This window comes from Leptosomus discolor, chromosome 4 (assembly GCF_034619465.1).
Source record: "Leptosomus discolor isolate bLepDis1 chromosome 4, bLepDis1.hap2, whole genome shotgun sequence".
Classification (NCBI taxonomy): domain Eukaryota; kingdom Metazoa; phylum Chordata; class Aves; order Leptosomiformes; family Leptosomidae; genus Leptosomus; species Leptosomus discolor.
This window is the reverse complement of record NC_141394.1, coordinates 57,115,931-57,136,023: the sequence shown is the minus strand read 5'-3', so window position 1 is coordinate 57,136,023 and position 20,093 is coordinate 57,115,931. Positions and strand designations below refer to the sequence as shown.

The following is a 20,093-nucleotide window of genomic DNA, read 5'->3' as shown; positions in this document are numbered from 1 at the left end:
GGCAAAAACTCCTCCTCTCTGGTTGTCTTCACTTGCATCAGCAATCAGACTCATCTCCATCACCAAGGAGACACACTGATTATTTACAAATGGTCCTGTGTCTAGAAAGGATATTTGCTTCTGGAGAAGACCAGAAACAAGTAAACTTAGGATGCCTCCAAAACACACACACCTTCCTCTCCAGCAAGAAAAGCAGCAGACACACGGATATTAACTCACGAGGAGCACATAGTAGTTTGTAAAATTATTTTGATAGATAGGGCTATTTACAGGCCACTTTCATGACAGCCACAAGTGGTCTGACAAGTCAGCTTGTCAGAAGCATCCTTCAGATCACTCCAAAAAGCCCAACTGGTTAATCCCTAAAGCCCAGGTAATCCACAGAGTTCATCACCAACTCACGTGCCATGTCTCCAACTGTGTTTTCATTCACCTACAGGTTAGGTCATTAAATGTAAATACCTGGTATCAGCATCTTCTACCTCTACCCCTCTTGGAAATAGTCTTCTTCCCTTTGTTTGATATCCTGAGCATTTACTGGTTCTAAAGTAGAAAACAGACTTTTGGAGCAACTGCCTAGTACTTCTGCAGGTGTAAATACATTCTTTCTATTCCTAAACATTGATATATAGCTGAAACTACTCTAAAATGGCAAGGCTGGAAAGTGAAGCTCTGCTGAATAGGCTAACATGGACAGGGAATTCAAAAATCCATGCTCAACACAGAAAGACTACATTAAGCCTTAGCAGAAAACCACATTTAAAAGGAGAGAATAAAGGCAAGCCCAAACATCAGGCCAATTCTGAAAAGATTTTGGAGAAACTGAGCCACATGAGCTTTCCATTTTTCACCCCACTCCTACGGACAGAGACAGGTTTCCTGGAAGGTTCAGTTTCTTTGCACAACCACGAGGAAAAAATTTAGCATCTTTCTATACTTTTACACATGTCATCATATTCTACAATTATGTAAAAAGAGACATCCCAGAGGAATTTACAGACGAGGATTGGTAAAAGCATCTTTTTACCTCCCTTGAAACTCAATTAGGAAGGTGCAGGTTGCTCTATAAATTAATCAGGAAGGTTATGATCTGTCTCCCGGGAAGCACCAATTCAAAACTCATTTCCAGTTGTACATTTTTCACATGCAGAATTAGGATCCTTGTCAAGTGCAATGATCCATCTCTTCAAGAAATTCCTACCAAAATAAATTACTGAAATCAAGAAGCTGGATGTAACCATTCTCCCCTTTCTCCTCCTTCCTCTTCTCTTTTATGGCCTTGTGCAGACAACCTGCACCAAGATGCCAAGGATATGAAACACTGAGCTGCATCTTAAGCACATGAAGTATAAAGAAACATTTGCTGTTTATTGACAATTTGAATGCTTAACTGTGTGGCTGTATAAATCACTTTTCTTACAAGAATTAAATCAATGATATGACACACTTTTCCCCAAAACGACATTTTTACAGTGCTACAATCTTTGCAGAAGTTGACACTCTGGGGGAAGACAACTACTTCAGCTTTCCACAAGGTGGCACGGTTCCCTTTGCTGAAAGACAGCATTATTCAGTGCCAATGAGGAAATTTAACTTTTTAATTTAATTTTCTTTCAAACGTACTGGTCACTTTCATGAATAGGTTTAAATAAGTTTAACACCTCTAAAATATCTCTAACAAGGTTCATTTTAACAAATTCTTCCAATAGAGAGTTTTATGAGTTAAAAAAAGCTTCCTCCTCTTATGCTGAAATGAAGTATCTGTGCTTGCCGCCACGCAAAAGCAAGCTTCAATCAAATACAGTTAAGGCACGTCATGTGGCACAGGAGAGCCTAAAGGGCTAAAAAATCTGATTTTCCAAGTCTCAGGTCATCAGTTTCAAATGCTATCAGACTTCTTTCAGTCTCGCAATATTTTGGGTAAAATGAGCTAGCAAGGAATCCACCTACCACACCCCCTTCCCATCCATGTAGAAATTAAAGATCCCAGAGCATTTTCCACAGGTGAAGATTTTCCCTGCTGTTTCCGGACCACTTCCCATCCCCTGTGAGGTATGGCCATGCAGCAGCTGCTTGTCCTGTCCTCGGGGCAGAGGCAGATGCACTGAACAGCTCTGCCCACAGCCTCTCCTGCTGCAAAGCAACATCAGCGCTGCTAAGTTTCACCCGCAGGACCCACACACATGGTCACTACTGCCCCTGTACAACATCTCCATCAGGCAGTGACAGATTGCAGGTAAGGTGCTTTGACTCAAGTGATTTAAAAAAACCCCAACACCCAAACATGTATAGTTTCTCCTCTGTTTCTTGTCTTGTTCCTCTCAGTCACTTCTGTGAATGTTGCAGCACTCAGTTTTGATTACTCATTTAAGCATCATCAGCATGGTTTTGCCTAAACAGGAGAAACAAAACCAGCTGTGATAGACAAAAGAGGACAAGCTTTTGGCATTGACCCATTTCACAGACACCAGATGGGTATCAGTTCCATAAATTTTGAAGTTTAAACAGCAAGCCAGAGAGGGAAGGGAGATGGTGACACATGACACGTATTTATCTACACAAAAACTGCCACAGTTCTCCACACAGGAAGGGCTCCTAATTCTATCCAGTGCAAATCACCTGGTAGACTCAGACATATCAAAATAGTGCCTCCCTATAATGCTTTCTATACCATAAGGCTTATCATGAAAGAAACAGCTTTCTGGTTCTGAGGACTGGTACCTAATGCTCATCACTCCTCCAACTCCATTTACTGTGCTCAGAATTTAGTGCTTGTCATTGTAACAAGCACAGCTGAAACCCTTGCTTTTTAACTGCCAGCCTGCCACGCAAAACACATTTATTCACATCTGATTTAAACATCACAAGCCAAATAATCAAGATGACAAAGAAGTTTAAGTACCCTGATCAGTCTGTTTTCTCTCCTAAAAGATATCATTAATGCTATTATAATTATTAACTGTTACATACTGTCTTCCTGCATGTAAGTAGCTTCTGATCCTGTCAGTCACTGCAGGTGTATGGCACAGCCAAAACATTTATTTAAATTACTTGGCTTTCCAATTACAGAGATTCAAATACATCCTTAAAAATGGATGGAAGCACAAGGCAAAACTCAACCAGACAAATCTGGAGATAGACATACAAGCACTCAAAACCTGCTGCTGCTTCTTTCTCCTCAAAAACCTTGGATTACAATAGTAAAGGCTCTGATTTAATTGTTGTGCTTGTTCACATAATGGTCTCATTTTTCTCTGTGAATTTTATCCTCAAACTAGGTTGCATTCTCTGTTCTAAAATACAGAGTCCCTTATTCTAAAAAGTAACTTCCTTGTTACTAGCTGCAAGTTCAAGCAGCCACATAAACAACAAAGAATACTTCAAAAAGGGACAAACTCAAGAATAAAGAGCAAATTCTGTCACTGAATGCCCCAGGAAGCTATCCAGCCATGACAAAAACCAGCCCTCTCTCACTCAGGACAGAAAACCTTAGTTGTGCAAGGGCTCAGTTACTATAGTTGGACAGCAGAATCTTGAGCTGTAAATTCAGTTGCTTGCCTTATACAATTTTAAAGTAAGTCACACTTTCCTGACCAAACTGAAAGAAGCTTTAAATCTGCAAATTCCTTTGATGGAATTAGTCTACGTTGTGCCAAGAGGAGGAGTACAGTTAATTTCAGAACTTCGGAGACATTCTGCACCCTGTAAATTACATTTACAATTGCAAATTTCTAATTGTTATCCCATTGCGGATATTCTTACAGACCTTGGCTTCTGGATCACTGTTGATGCTACAAGAATCATCATCATCAGATTGTGGACCATTTCTGTTACAGAAAACAAACAAACAAACAAATAAATTTTAAAATCATAAAAATTACAGCACAGCACAAAATGAAGCTAGTCATTCCACAGAGACTTCCGAAGTCATCGTACCTGAGCTTCAGAGAGGCATAGCGTAACGTTGCTCCTTCAAACTCTTTCAGACTTGGATCTGGGTTCACAGTGGCTGCATGCAGATCCTAGAGACAAAAGCAGTACCATTAGTACAGTATTAAGTGCTATTAATATACTATTAAGTACACCACCGTGTTATTTCTTATTTCAAAGGGAAATTAAATCCTCCCTGCAAAGAAGCGATAGTATTTCTGGCTGAAGTTGAAAAGAGGCATGCATATATTCTCAAGCTGCATTTCATTCAGTGCAGGCATCTTATTCGTTATGTCATGGTAGTTGCCCTGCTAGTTTAGACTGAATCCATTCCAAGTGGAAAGATCAGAAAAGGCAGCATGTTTGTGAGCTAGACATCCCTAGCAGTACCCCCATTCACTCTGGCCTAGATTATGAATGACATTCATGGAAAAATAAAAGGGGAAAAAAACAGCCACTGCCATGCAAAAAACAAGGGTAATAGTATTAAAGGTTCTAAAATCTGACAATATACTTGCCTTCCAAATGTCACTATTAATCTTTCCCCCATTCAGTACAGCAAAATCACTCCATGGCTGTTTCTAGACACATAATTATTCACACAGGAAGAAGCACATTGATAAAAAAAAAGAAAAAGAAAAAGAAAAAGAAAAAAAACACAAGACACTGTTGTTAGCATTGATATTTACAGGATGGGTTAGGGAACAGATCACCTCAAACTTCAACTACTTACTCCACTATACCATGGCATTTGGAGGAAAGGGGAGAGAAGACATGCCTCTAACAGTTACTTACCAAAACAAATGATTGAAACAAGGAAAGTTAATATAAATTAGGAACAGACAATGAAATTACTCTTCAACTATGATCTTAAAAGCAAGCAAAATGAATCTGAATATGAATGTTGGCCACAGCTCCTACAGCCTTTGATAAACAGCAATTAAGGGGAAACATTAGGATTTCCATTTGATTGGCACTTTTGTTAAAAGACCCTAACCCTACTGGAACTAGAAATATTGAAGCACAACAATATATACAAGGATAAGATACATACAAGGTAAAAATCAAATGTTTCTAGCGAGAAAGCGTAAGAAAAGGACAGTGAAAGGAAGGAGGAATAGGAAGGAGAGCAGAGAGTTTTCCTGCTGAAAAAGTAGCTTTGTAAAGTCCAGCAGCTTTTTTAAAAAACAGAACAACAACAAAAAAAACAAACCCAAACAAACCACCCACCCTCTCCTTTTCCATTCCAGTTTCTCAAAATGTATTCACTGGCACAATCAAGCAAGCAGCAGTGCATTTAGCACTACAGCAACCTGAGGTTCATCCTTCTCCGTAATGCCTGGGAGGAGCGGCTGATGTTGGAGTTGTCCCTCTCCTCTTCCCCACAAGGACAGAGATCCCACAGTCCTGAACAAGAGCGAGGTGGGACAAGAGATTTCACTGCTTCACCAAATCACATATTCCTGTAATTAGTGGCCCCTTTTAAGATGAGCTCTCCCAGGTTGTCCAGCTCAGCCCCAAGTGGTACCTATTAATATGGCCCAATGCACTAATTTGCAGGGTGGACCTCTCACCTCAGAAGTGTTCTCAGTACACCCCCACTGGAGGAATTATTTGTGAGAAACAACTCCCAGGAGTAACTCTTCCCTAACGTGCTTTTGAACTAATTGAATTGTTAGCTTCTCCTACTAAGCTGTCCCTCTTTAATTATTAGCTGCTAGTGGTTATGTTACCTACAGAAGAACTTCTAGAGGTGATCTAGGCCTAGGATGAGGCAGGCTATAGGAAGACACAACTACCATCACCAAATTCTGACCTGATCTCAAGGAAGTTCCTACTGAAAATTAAACCCTATGCTTTTTGTCTGCACAGGAAATGAGACAGAAGAGCAAAATCTCTAAAATTTGGAAGAGAATATTACAAAAGACAAGGATTCACAAAGGACGTTATTTGGCAACACAAAGGAGAAAAAGGACATCTAAAACTAAGTCAAATTCAATCAGCTGAGCAAAACTAAAATACATTTTCATGTTTTTGAGGGGGAAGAAGGGAAGGAATGTTCCAGGTTACTCATATTTAGCACTTATTAGCATTTTTGTTAAATCTACAAAATTTTTGCATAATGCTTAACCCATAATTGCTTTGCTTTGGACTGAAATTCACTAATCTTGAGAAAGAAAAAAATGCTTTGCAGCCTGCGCAAAAGACATTTTTTTCCTTTTTAAAACCCTTTTTGCCATTTGTATGCGTTACAGCATCATTCTTTCCTACCCATTTTTTTTTGTCTGTTCAACAATAATAAGTAACTGGTTTTCTTTATGTTAAATATCCAGAGTAAGCTACAACATAAAAATGGCTGACTCGATCTGTTCTTTGTTGACTGCCCTCAGCTGTGAGCCACATTCTGCCAAATGAAATAAAGCTTCTATACATCACATTGTTTAAGAGACAGGGACACAAAATAATTAAAAAAAAAAAAAAAAAGGGGGGGGAACAAGACAAAGGGTAAAAAGGCATTACCCTGGGGAAAAAAAAAGGTTTTCTAAATGTTTATTTGACAAACTCAAACATTGAAAGAGCCCAAATAAACTCATCTCAAGACTAGCACATGATGCTTCACAGACAAATGTGATAAAGATAACAGTATTTTTTATGGACTCAAGGAAGCCTGTTGGGACAGATATGAAATGCTACCCATGCCAGTCTTCAATCCTAGATTATACTCTTTCATCTGCCTAAACCTTTTCAGAAGATCCAACCTTTTCAGAAGAAAGCAGTACAAATTCCAGCACGCGGGAATAAGCTAAACCAGCCCTCCCAAACCAGATTATCTTGGAGCACAGGCTTCCAAACAGCAGTCAGGGAAACGGCAGTATACAGCTCACACATGGTCCAACTTTGAGCTGGAAGCTGTCCACCGCAATTTCTGCTGCCACTGGTAGCGCTGGGACAAAGGCATTTGGGAGCCCCTATTCTAGATTGAATTCCATATCTTTTGTAAAGTGTCAGATTGACTGCATCACAGATGCCCAGGTTAATCCTTCACAGGGAGGGAGAGGGGAAGCACTTGCAGCAGGCTGCAATGTGGTGAACAGGGACTGAAACCTGTACCACCTGCAAGTGACCTGGAGATAGACGATTAGGTGCTGGCAAGTACTGATTGCAGAGAGATGAAAATCCAAGGATTCACAATGGCTGACACTCCTAAATGTAGATGACAAATTATTTCATTACTTACCCCTATGTCTTAACCCCACATCTTTTTACTGCTCTGTACCTGGGTTCTGCTTAGAACCAGCTGAATCCCAAAGGATTCTGACTCCAGTTCCCTCTTAATGGAGCTCAACAACTGTGGTTTCAAGAAATGCATGACTTTTCTTAATAGTTCCCATTATAGCTCCAGCTACGCCCCTTCTTTGTAGCACTTTCCACAAAGTCCCAAGCCCAATTCACAGTCTCCTTTTGATCTCCATTACTGTAAGCCTGCTGGTATTGTATTGCAATGCTATCTTATAACCACCTAGTCAAAAAATCACTATTGTTTCAATAATGATATGTTAGATGCTTATCAATGAATACAAAAAACCTTCAAGAGACAAATGCCTTTGACTATACTTACAATTAAAATAACCATATAATACTAATACAAATTTTGGAAACTTGCTTATTTTCTGTATCACCTTTTACAGTACAGTATACGGTCTTGATGCTGCCACAGAGCTGTATATACATAAATCTTTGCTGGATCAAATTCCTTGCTGAATTAGAACTACCATATCAAAACCCTACTACATACTCACATACATGACATTTTAGAATGACTCTTCAGATGTTTTATTAAACACATCTGTATTAAAAATCTATCTTGTTACAATTCATCTATTTCATATTCTCCATGATGTTGCTAAGAATTAATGATCATTATTTATAATCACAAACGTCTTCATTTAAAGCAAACAATACTGTGAAATGTTAAAAGTACACCTGCCACATTACCAGCAGGTCTGAAATTTTAATTGTAAAGACATTTTAAACAGAGGTAGAAAAATATCTGAAATTAATATACACATTTTCCTTCTGCAATTTACCAACTATACTGATTGCAGGGGTTTTGTGAAAGATATCTGTATGTTAGTAATTAAAGCCCTGTTTTCTATATTTTACAGTATGAAAAATACTTAATGGTGAATTTATATCCCCCACATATACGTTACAGGAATTTATACTGGAAGCATGGGCAGCACTTTACATCCAGCATTTCTGGATTTTTTTTTCCTTTTTTTTTTTTTTTTTACCTGAACAATAACAATTACTGTTCTTTCTCCATGAACACTCCCAAAAATAATTTCCAGCATGCTTTGTGCACTTTACATTCCACAGAAGCTTGACTGATGTAAACCATAACTGAAATGTTGTGGTCAAGTCTGAAAACCTTATGAGTAGTATTTATGAACATATGGGAGCAATCTTTCTAAGATAACGGACAAGAATGTACATGTTTAAGCCTATACAGGATAAAAGTTTCAGGGTCAAGACAGTAATACAGACCCGAATGTCCTTAACTCCTCTTAACTTTCATTTCAGTTATTTTAGTGCTTATATCAACAAAATCAGGAACATAAGAAACGTCGTATCTAAATAAATTTAAAAAAAAAAAACCCACAAAGAAAACCTCTAAGGTTTGTGTGATCCATAACTCAAAGCTAGTACAAAGACCTCCCTTGATTTCATAAATCTGTGGACCTTCTTCTGAAAAGTTAGTATGAAAAAGAATTAATTTCAAAACAACGTGATTTTATATTGGTATTTCTTTCCATAGAAGTCTTTCCAGCATACTAAAAATGATGGCATTTTTTGAACCATACTCTTCTTTCTGATAATTTATTTTGTCTTTCTACTTATACGACACCAATCAACTCCCTGGATTGGGCCCAAAAGGATTATTCTAAAAGGCGGTATCACTTATTGCTTGTTCAGCATATGTGAAAGAGAGAGTCCACTTCCACCTCTTTCTGTTTCTAGTTAAAGACTGACTGCAACACAGAGATCCACTTGTGCAGGTATTTTGTACTGGTAAGACGTTAAGAGACTTACACTTGAAAATACTTCATACTTATTCAATATAAACTACCCTGTAAAGGAACTAGTGTCTCAAATGAAGACTCAAATGTCTTTTGTGACACTCCTGCCAAGTGAACCAAAAAGAATGAAGATGCAAACATAATAGTCCAGCCAAAAGACTGCCATAATGTGCAAAAAATTTATGTATCCTGTATCCATATAATGCAGCCACGCTTTAGCACATGCTACAGAACTGCAGTACTTTCACATTCATGGGGCCCTGGCTGTCTAATTTGTCTGAGATGTGTCTGATTTCATCCTACACATCCAAAGTTTAGGATGTTTCATGAGGCACAGCCACTAGAAAATGCACACAGAAAATAGATACTTACGACGTATTATCAACAAATAGCTGCACTTCAGGATATTCTCAGGCCCCATGTACTAAAGCTCAATTTAACTAACAGTTAAACCTGCAAGCTCAAAAAGTTATTTCAATTTTCTTTATAGTAAGCAGCCCACAAGACACAGTATGTTACCTCAGTTTCTGGAGTAGGAGACGGAGTAATGGAACCAAGTGATCCTTTTCGTGATCCCTGGAGATCTGTTGTTATGGACACGGGACGCTGCCATTGAGTTGTTCCTGTTGGTATGTGCCAATAGTAGATCCCAGCAATGTCGTTGATTTTTTTCCAGCCAGGTGGTAAGTCTGGATCTGTCTGAAATGAATGATCGCTCCATATATCTGCTGGGAACAGGAGTAAAAAAAAAAAAGAAAAAAGAAAAAAGAAAAAAAAATAAAAAAGAAAATGAATCAACATTACTACGGCACAAACAATTCTTCCATGTGTCTGCCTCTGATGCAAGTGATGCACAGCTGGTACTGCTGTTGTACAGTTCCTGTGTAAATGAACACCAGAAAAACATACTGAACTACTGAGACTCAGAGTAAGGTGACAAAGCCTGGTTTGACTTGGCCTATGAAGAGAAGAAAAAACCACACTATTTACCAAAGAGCTGTTCTAATATGGCAGCTCTTTAATACCATCAGATAAACTAGCTCTTCTCATAAGGTTTAGCTTTAAGTACATTAATTCACAGCGTATAAAGAAATATTTGGAGTTGTGGGGTACTTTGCTCTCTTCATCACAGCACCTTCCTTCTCAATGCATGGTAGCAGAGCATGTATTTCTGCTAATCAAAGTCAGCTTATCAAAACAGAAAAACCGGGACACTAATCAAACGACCCATCAAAAAATCAAAAACTCCTCCACAGTGCAAACACGGAGATGAAACACTAGCACTACTGAGAAAACTCCTACTAACTTAAGAATGTGCCAGCAATTCATATTGTAACTAGAGACATTCCCATGTACCTAGGATTACAGATGCATATAAGAGATGTCACCAGTGGCCACCATGCAGTGCTTTTTAGAAAGGCAGGGGCAGCACCTGTGTGCAAACCAGCTGTACGCCAGCAGGGGCTTAAATTACCTTCCGTGGGTACATGCTTTCCTTTCCAGAGGCCAGGAAGGGAGCCACTGCTCTTCTAAACTCCCCAGCTAAACTGCTTTGGTGGTGTCGTTATGGCACATGCTATTAACCAGCTGCTACGGTCTACTCCAAGGACCATCAAGATGCAACGCAAAACAAGTAACCTCCCGGACTGATGTTTCCACCAGCACCTGAGCAGATGCGATGAAGGCTGACACCAGCACAGTGAACTGAGTTAGCAAGAAGAAAACCCAAGAATAAAGGAAGCACCATAGTAATGAGCTATGGCTCATCTAGTCTGGCAACTTGTTTCCAGCCTTCAAAGACAGTCTTCAAAACACCTTCAGATGAATAACCTGTTGTTATACTGCTCTTCTCAATCTCTTTTTTGAATTAAAAGTTTCTTGTTATTCTACCCTTAAGCCTCTTACAGAAATAAGCAACCACAAGGAACACCTAGCATCTCTCTCATTTCTGCTACCCACGTTTATACACACACACACACAAATGGCATGATAACTTGAAATAACTCTTAGACTCCACGGCACAAAACAGACTATTTCTTCCCTAGAGATGGTTAGAGTTCTTAAGTTACTGATTTACTACTTGTGAGGACTAACCTGAGCAAATTCTGCAGAAGAAAAACTAGACAGTATCATTACACTTATATTCAATAATGAGCCTCACCATGGCCCAACATCTGAAATCAACAACATTCATATAATCAGTTCCAGAAATTCCCAAATATTGTAAACACCCGCTTCCAAATGTCCCCTGTTGTAGCCTCTACTGCATTCAAGTATGTAGTTCCTGACTCCAAGGCCTTACATGTTTTAAAGCCCATTCATCTTCCACCTTGCCCATTTTTCTTTTCCAGCTGAACAACTCGGCTGCACTCTTCTCAACCATATAAAAGGAAAACAAAAGCAAAACATTTTCAATAATTTGACCACATCAGGCAAAAAGTGATGTGCAAAGATCAAATACCTATGCATCACACTGAAGTATGCGTGTCAACACCTGCAAGTCCAGATACACACGAGTAAGTTTAAATATACCATTCATAAAACTCCAAGATATCACAATAATGTCAGTGTTCATAAAACTTACATATTGGGCATTGCAATGCACGCTGGAATATGAAAATAATAAGCCTTTATTATGCAGAAAGGCAAAGCTTCAGATCAATTCAGGTTCATACAGTTTACAGTATTAAACAACCATACTTCAACATTGCTAGGACATGAAATGTCATTCTCTTCACTTTAAGATGGGCATTGCTTCTGTCCTTGCTATACATACAGATGTAAGTGCACATGTGTATTCAAATACTATGGCTGCATTAAATTACTCCTTTCAAACCAATCAACCAAAGATGCAGAGGAACCAACACACCGTTACTTGTTATTGTAATGACATGCAGTACCAGAAAGACCTAAACAGCAATGACTTTGAAGTAAAAGCAGACAAAACTCACAGCAGAAAAAAAATTGTTAACCCAAAGACTTAAAACAACAACTTTTCTGCAACATTTAGTTAGAAGAGAAGAAATTATCTTACATGTGAATGAATAGTTGTAAGGAAGGTTTTAGAGGTAAAAAAGTTACACGGAAATGGCTCCCTATGGTCTGTATATGACCAACTCCTTCATGCTTCCTCAACAGCACATGATTCATGGTGACCAGGAACTTCTGACTCCCTCCCAGTCATCCCCAGGAGGTGAAGTTCTACCTGGCATCTCCTAGCCGTTTCCATGCTACTATTTACTGATTTGTTGATGAAAGGTCAAAGCATGGCTTACTACAGAAATGTAGACCATGATTCACAGAAAGACTGTATCCTTTTGTATTGGGCTTGGTTTACGTACCATGTAAAGTAAACCACGATCTCCTGAAAGGCTATACCGTAAAACATTTCTTATATAAAATGCATAGAGCAACAGAAGTAAGAAAAACAATATTGAGCTAGAATAGAAGAGCCACTGTAGCTAAGCTGTGTAAGAAAGCAGAAACTGCATTTCTTTAAGAAACTTGGATTCTTGTTATTTGTATAACTTGTCATTCTACAGCAAGGAAGAGTCCAATTCTTATCAGAGGAAAGGCTATTTTAAGATGTAATCGATTCAAAACTCTGCACAGGAATGAGGCATATCTTTACCCAGGCATCACCCAGATTCACACAGCACAGCAGACCTTTGAAAGCCATCTCTTTTTCTAGAGAAAACCTTACTGAACAGGGTGGCTCCACTGCCTACATGCACTCCAGAGACAAAGTCCGAAGTCAGCCTTCATCACAGGACACTGGGCAGTCAGTTTGCAGCTGACCCTTTGCCTCGCTTTCTATCCCCGTCTCAACACGGAGTGCACAAGATCATCCCAGATCTGCCCACACTGGCACGGACATGCCAGCGAGTCCTCATCAGCAAGATGCTACCTGGAAATCTGCCTGAGATAAGCGTGAGCTGTCACCACTCAACTTCTGAAATGCAGCGCTGCCAGCTTAAAGGTCAACATAATTAGAAGTTCACAGCTGGTCTTCTGCAGGCAGATTCACGTGAAAGGACAGGTTGCAAAGAGAGCACTGATATTTTTCAGTTGGAATTTTGTCCATACAGGGGGAAGATCTCCAAACTGGCCTTTCATGGGGATGTTATTATGGAAGAAGCATGGACCAATTCTGGCAAAAACCTGTAACAGCAAAAGAGGCATGGCAGAGGATTTGAGGACTAGACAGGAAGGTTACATAAAAACATGAAAGCCATGACTTAAGACAAGAAGCTAACTTCATCTGAGGAAAACTGAAAAACACAGTGAGCTTCACGGGGCTTTCCTGCCTCCACCACCTTCCTACACCAGGACCTGACAAGTCCCTCAGGAAACCAGATCTTTCTCCTCTACCTAAACCTTGCTTAGAGTTGGTACCACAGTCACTTTCTACAGAGTCCAACACGACAGCCCACCATGCAACCTCTGCTTCACCTCTTCAGAGACTCAGCAACACTGACGATAGGAACATTTTTAAAAGAATGGGAAAATTATGAAAAAATTTAAATAAATAGAAGTGAAAGCCCATGGCAAAGGCAGTGCCTGCAATGCCTTACCATTCCCTTTCAAAACCAAACAGGGAAATTGTGTTAGTCATTTCTCTTTAAAAATTAAAATAAAAATAAAGAGCTAACTCACAAAAACCCAGTAAGGCTTTAGAAAAGTACCAAAGAAAGATTCCATTTTTTAAAAAAGGTATAAATAGTTGTTTCACTTTTTAATAAATGTCCAAAGGAGTAAAACAGTGTGAAGAGATTCCCACTTGCTAAAATTGTCTGGTCAAGTTGCCCTTAGAAATAAATGCTCGTGTCTGAATTTTTGTCTGAATGGCTGAAACATGGAGCCTGTAATAGAAAAAACCAAACACAGCCTTCATCCTTGTATCATTACAACTGAGGAGAGCAGTTAAAACTGCAAAAATACTGGAAAAATTAAGTCTGTTACAAAAAATGAAACTACTAATTCACTCTTTTGAAACAACTAGCAACAGAGATGTACCTCTGCAAAACCATAACCAGAGTCATATTTAACTGGTAATTCTGGCTAGCAGAGCTTTATGAACGCATTTTGTATTCTAAAGAAGATAGGATAAAGCCCATATAATGTAATAGATTGTTGTTTGTAACTCCCTTCTCCAAATGTCAGCCTCTGCCACTTACCTGATACAGAGCAGTGATAAATTCCATGCTGTAGCTATAAGTCAGATATTAAATTTGGCATAATAATTAGAAATTTTAGTAATTATATTTTTATTTCAAGTTAAAATTCTTTTACTATCTGAGGCTGATCTACGAAACAGTGTCACAATATTAAAAAGAGATGGTAACAAAATATAGACAATCCACTGAAGAGCACATGTCATTTGGTGACCAAGCTCTTTGGCAAAACTAGTATTTTATCATTTATTTTATTGCTGTTTCAGGGGAAAGGATAGTAATCAAATTGCTGCCATTATGAATCACTCTTTAGCCCTTGTTCAATTAAATAGAAATTAAAACTACAGCATTCAGCACAATCTTTCAGAGCAGACAAACTTGTGCAGTAAATGGAGACCATTGATTTTTCCATCATTTTGCAATGCCACAAACTGTTCTGTCATAACAGGCATCCCATGCAAGGCAAGGTCAACACTCATCAAGCATAGGTCATACTGGTGGCATCACAACATATGCAAGTAGTACACCCTGCATCTAAATGCAGCGCAGCTTTCCAGCTGCTGTTCCTGACTATGTCAGCAACATTCTCTGCTGATGTAATTTGTGGATATTCCATAATTAGAGAGACTAAAAGCCATAAAGCTGAAGCAGCTTTTAATTACTTCAGGCTTTCTTCTGCAGGCGCAGCTACAAACCTCTTTCACTGAAGACCAAAGGCAGCCATTTCGAAACAAATACAGATGGAGAGAGAATGGCAGGAGCTCTAGAGGCATTTTCTGGAAGAGCAGGAATGCAAAGGTACAGCACAATATATTTTAATTTAACAGCAAGTTGTGTTAAAGTTTTGAGACAATAATTACTCATCTTTTTTTCAGAAAGAAGTACACTGAAGTAAAATGTTCAATCAGGGCTGATTTGGTGTTATAACAAAGGTGGAATGGAAGAATATTGGCAAGATGCTTGATCTCCTATGGAGAAAATTCTGTTATCTAGAAAACTGGTTTCTCCACCATCTTCATCAAAATCTGTATTTATCAGCATAAAACAAACCAAATACTCCACCCACCACTGTCATATGTTGGTTTATTAGTCTAGTACTAAAACTTGTCTGTATGACATTGTACCTGTGCTAAATTAATCAGGATATCCTCTTGATAAAGACTAGAAATATACTGCATCATTTCAATAACAAATCTTAACACTCCTGTCTGGAAAGAACGTAGTATCTAGCTCCTTCCCTTTCTGAAGGTAAGGTAGTGGAAGACAACTAGTGTATCTACACATTACTTAGGACTGGAAGAAAAAGATCACATTATGTGATAGAAATAAAAGCTTATAATTGACATGTCAAGGAAAAAATGCAGCAGCATTGAAACTGTATCAGAGAAAAAAAAATTAAAATGGACTGTAATAAATAAACCTTTCTGCTTTCATTTAGATACACTAACAAAAATGGACAAAAGCAGCAACAAGGTATTATCTCCACTCGGTGATGATGATAAGCAAGGTACTGGCGATGACGACCAAAGAGTCAGTGCCTCTCTGCTTAGGTCCTTGTGCATGAGGGAACCAGAGCCTCAAACCTGGTTCACGAAAGGCCAAACAAATCTAATTCCTGAAAAAAATACTCTTAAGCAAGGCAACAAGTCTAATGCAATAAATTTGGTATTAAACTGGGAGATGTACTTGGAAAAACAGACATGTATTTTGGATGCACAGCTCTTCTTCAGGTGAAGACAAATCACTGGCCAGCATGGCTATGGCATTAAGTTATGGCCAACAGTACTCTCTGGAATAAGAGGAGCTGCAGTCCCAGAGGGCTTGATGTTGGCAGAATAAGTGACTTCAAAACAGAGGCTGTAAAAGTGCTGTACAGAGTCATCAGAGTGCTGGAAATTCTGTACCTGGGAGGTGCGCACGGTAATAGCACCCATGTGACAGGACAATTATAACTGTGTTATTTCGCAGGTTAAAAGCGCTTTTTTGGAAAATTGGGAGAGCAGCAAGGTAGACTCACGGCAAGACAGAAAATACATTCAGGGAAATCTGACAGGTATCATTGCATCATTAAAGGGACATATGTGTTTTGCTTTTTAATGAGTTCATTTCCACATAGGGGCCTCACTTTGCCTACTTGGAAGCAGCAGCAGATGCAAATACACAGCCTCCAGCTGATGCAAATGCAGCTCTGCTGGAGTTAGTGGAAATGCCTAATTTTCAGTCAGTCTTTCCAGCTAAGGATGGCTCCTTTCACTGCGTGACAGCAGAATGACCAAGTGACACCACTTGTCTGGAAGGCTCAACAATACTTGCAAGCACTTGATCTATGTTATCTAAATAGGTTAAGAAATAAAATACCCATACTGTACAGAGATAAAGATGAGAGATCTCACTTATTTTGTACTCCTAGCTTAGTTTTCTCAAATCTTAGGACTGTTTTGTAACAGTTTTTATTCTATAAAGATCCTCTGAAGAAAAAGGATACCATCCAAACACAGGATTTGATCTAGACTGATTATCTACCACCGTCTCAAAAGTGTATTTCCACAGTGGAAAGTTAACTGAGAAGGAGCATTCAGTGTCCAGGTTGGAAGCACGGTAGTCCAAACAGGAACATTTTCAGAGTTCTCCAATCTAGAAAAATAATCTGGCCAATAATAAATCTATAAATCCATTTCTGAATCTCTGGCCCTCACATTGCTCACATTCCAGCAGTGGATGCACAATGCAAATGAAGGAATTTGAACTGAAAAGTGCCTTGTTCGCAAATAAGAGATCTGCACCAAAGTCTTCTATGTCAAAAATTGCAAAGAATGGGATGGTGAAAGGATTCAACAACATGTTGTCCTAGTGTTTGGCCAGCATGGGAAATGACTAGCTTCAGATCTGATTGGCTTTCTTCATTTCTGGGATGAAGTATAATGAAAGAGCTGGCCCACAACATCCATGTGCATGTTACAGATGCCATCCTTCTGGGCACAGAAAGGGAAGCAAAGAAAGGAACTAGGAAGACAGGAGGATAAAAAGGTTTTATTAAAAAGGAAAGAGATATGTGAAGGTGTTTTTTCCTTTTCCAAACTTCCAAAATCTTGAAATAAAAATGTTTTCCTTCTGCCTTCTGAGTCTAAATAAAAGCAAAACCAAAGGAAAAGGAAGTCACAGAAACTTAGTCTTCTTCAGAAGATGCCAATGACTTCAGCAGATACAGGATTTGATCCTCAAGTGAGCATATTCCTCTCCCACCCCATTACTGAAGATCAAGGCAGGTGTTGGAAGCGAGGGGAAGACATGTTGTATTAATGAGTGTAGGCAAACAAAATTAACAAAGCACTCTCCGTTGAACAGTACAATAGAAACAACACAGGTCTTGAATATTTTTAATCCATTTATTTTTTGTAGTGGGCTTAATATGCAAGTTTACATTGCTCGAGTTTAATGAAACAAGGACACCAAAGACAAATTTTCTCCTCACTTTGCGTGCACTACAGCTTAATCAACAGTACCACCTACTCTCATAATTCACAACAATGATGGTCAGCAGGTAGTCTCGCCTAAGCATCATTGCAAGAAGCATAAAAGCCATCTCAGAAACAAATGCAGCAAAAATGCAAGCCACTAGGACAAGTAATTATAAATCAGACATGCCTGTCTAATTTGGGGAACATTAGTCAACAAGGAGCGATAAACAGCCAGAAGCTGGTCATTTGGCATTATCTCTTCTCACAGCATGCAACTGGTTGTCATGACAACCCTGTCATCCTCCTTGCTGAATCGCTGAACAAGCCACATGCATTTGCGGAGAGCAAGATTCTCAAACAGGTTCCAGGAAAATGTGCTGAAATGTGGGATTTACAGGCATACACACAACCAGACACAATCTGTGCCAAAATGAATTGCCATTTTGATCAACTACAACATAAACCATAATCAGAAAAGACTGGCTTCTTAAAAAACCTAAGCAAGCTTGGGATAAACTGCCTGTACTGTTTTTTCATGTGATGTGATCTTTGTCCTACTGTATGAATCATTTGTTACTACAGGCATACAAGGCATTCAAGCAGAGATGACTGATCTTAAGGAAGACAAAGGAAAGCAGATTTGTCAACATTCAGGAAAAAACACATCAATAAACGCACTTGTTTTGATGTCCTAGCTTCTCCCTTTTTGACCACCAAACCCCAAGCTGTTGACCTAAAGACCAAAGTACTGGCATAATAACCAAAGAAAACCAAGAGCAAGTGACTTCAGGAAAGAAGTTCAGAAGAACTGTTGATGACAGCTCTGAATCAGTACTCAGGATGCTACTACCTGTCCTGCTTAAGTGTGACAATTCTGGGGCTGAGAGGCATCTGCTCAGGGGCAATACAGCTTGAGGTCCAGAGACGAAGTCATGAGAAGCCAGCACCGCAGCTTTCACTTACAGGAGTTGATACTAATAGCAGCAGCAGTAGGGAAAAGTACCGCAGGAAGACCATGAAGAAAGGTCCATGTGTTCTTTCCCGGAAAACGGGCCAAAAATAGGTAAGAACAGGAGGGAGGGAGACAGACAGACTTAGAGGTGACCTGAATTGCTGTCTCAAGGGGTCTGTCGCAGCAGAAGCTGTGGACCAGAAAGAAGCCAGGCTCTAGAAAGACCCATCCCACATGGAGGAGGGTGGCTGCTTAGTCAGGTGGAGTACTGACGGTGACATAAAGTGGCAGATATAGAGGAAAGACCACCTCAGCTGGAGCAAAGCCTGATGAATCACTACCTGAAAGTGCTTTAGTGAGGGCACACCCTACAGGTCTTGTGCAAACACTACTGTGTGACAAGATCTCCATCACTTGATCAAAGGGCCAATGAACATTACAAGAGTTGGGCAACTAAGACGCTGTACTGGGCCTGGTTGGGATGAAGTTAAGTTTTCTTCAAAGCAGCCTGTAAGGTTCTGTGTTTTACATTTGTGACCAAAACAAGTGTTTAAAACACACCAGTGGGTTAGCTATTGCTGAGTATGCTTGCATGGGGCCAAGACTTTCTCTGTTTCTCACTCTGCCCGCCCAGCCAGAGACTGGCTGGGCATCAGTCTGCTGGTGGGAAGCAGCCAGTGATTGTGTTTGCATCACTTGTTTTTTATACTATTTTTTTTCTTCACTTATTAAGCTTTCTTTATCTTGACTCATGAGTTTGTCTCACTCTTCTTCTTCCAAATCTCTTCCCCATCCCACTGGTGAGGGGAGTGAGCCACAACAGAAGTATTCAAAGCATACTGGCCAAGGCCAAGGTCCAGGGAGGAACAGGCAGGTACCCTCCAGGTTGGAACGAAAAGAGTCTCAAACGAGCAAGGCCAGCGTACAAATGAATGTTCTTTTCACCAACCATGTGCTTAAATAAGATACAGTCTCAAATACCATGTGAACAAAGCGCACCATTACCTCGGAAGATTTCTACCAACTAATTTCCACAGAAGTCAGAATAATTCGCTACTGTTCTAGCAAGTGAGTTACTCCAGCTTATAAATACACTTTGCATATGACTAGTACTAGTGGGTTTCTTGCCTATTTGAAATGATAGTTCTCTGTTCTTTCCACTAGATGGCAAAAGCTTTTACTTAATAATAGTCAAGCACACAGCAGAGTGTACCTCTGTCTTAGGCTATATCCACTGTGAACATGCATTGCAGGATTGCGCCCCAAAGGACCTCCTCACCATGTACAACTCTGAGCCTCAAATATTTAGCAAGCAAATCACTAAAAATGGTCTTGTCAGTTAGCTTTCAAGGCTAAAATAGTCCACCAGCAATCTGCATCTGCTTTTCCGATTATTTTTTTTTCCATAGTACCTCTTCTTCCCATGCATTTCCCCAGAGAAAGCAGAATTGCAGCAAATTATCTTGTGTTCTGGGTTCATACCCTATTTACCTAACTT

At 39.5% G+C, this 20,093-nt stretch overlaps 1 protein-coding gene across 6 annotated transcripts in view; it reads right to left on the bottom strand.

The window, feature by feature from the left end:
• Positions 1 to 20,093, bottom strand: part of APBB2 (amyloid beta precursor protein binding family B member 2) — a 105,135-nt gene that overhangs the window by 58,885 nt on the left and 26,157 nt on the right. For 2 of the 6 annotated variants that reach the window (XM_086463924.1, XM_086463925.1), the window contains exons 3-6: positions 9,531 to 9,736; positions 4,449 to 4,511; positions 3,937 to 4,022; positions 3,767 to 3,827 (exon numbers count right to left, since the gene is read on the bottom strand). In XM_086463924.1, coding sequence (XP_086320050.1) covers positions 3,767 to 3,827; positions 3,937 to 4,022; positions 4,449 to 4,511; positions 9,531 to 9,736 — 416 coding nt within the window. Of the gene's footprint in view, positions 1 to 3,766; positions 3,828 to 3,936; positions 4,023 to 4,448; positions 4,512 to 9,530; positions 9,740 to 20,093 lie in introns of all 6 variants that reach the window. The other 4 variants (XM_086463926.1, XM_086463927.1, XM_009948919.2 and 1 more) reach the window with 3 other exon arrangements.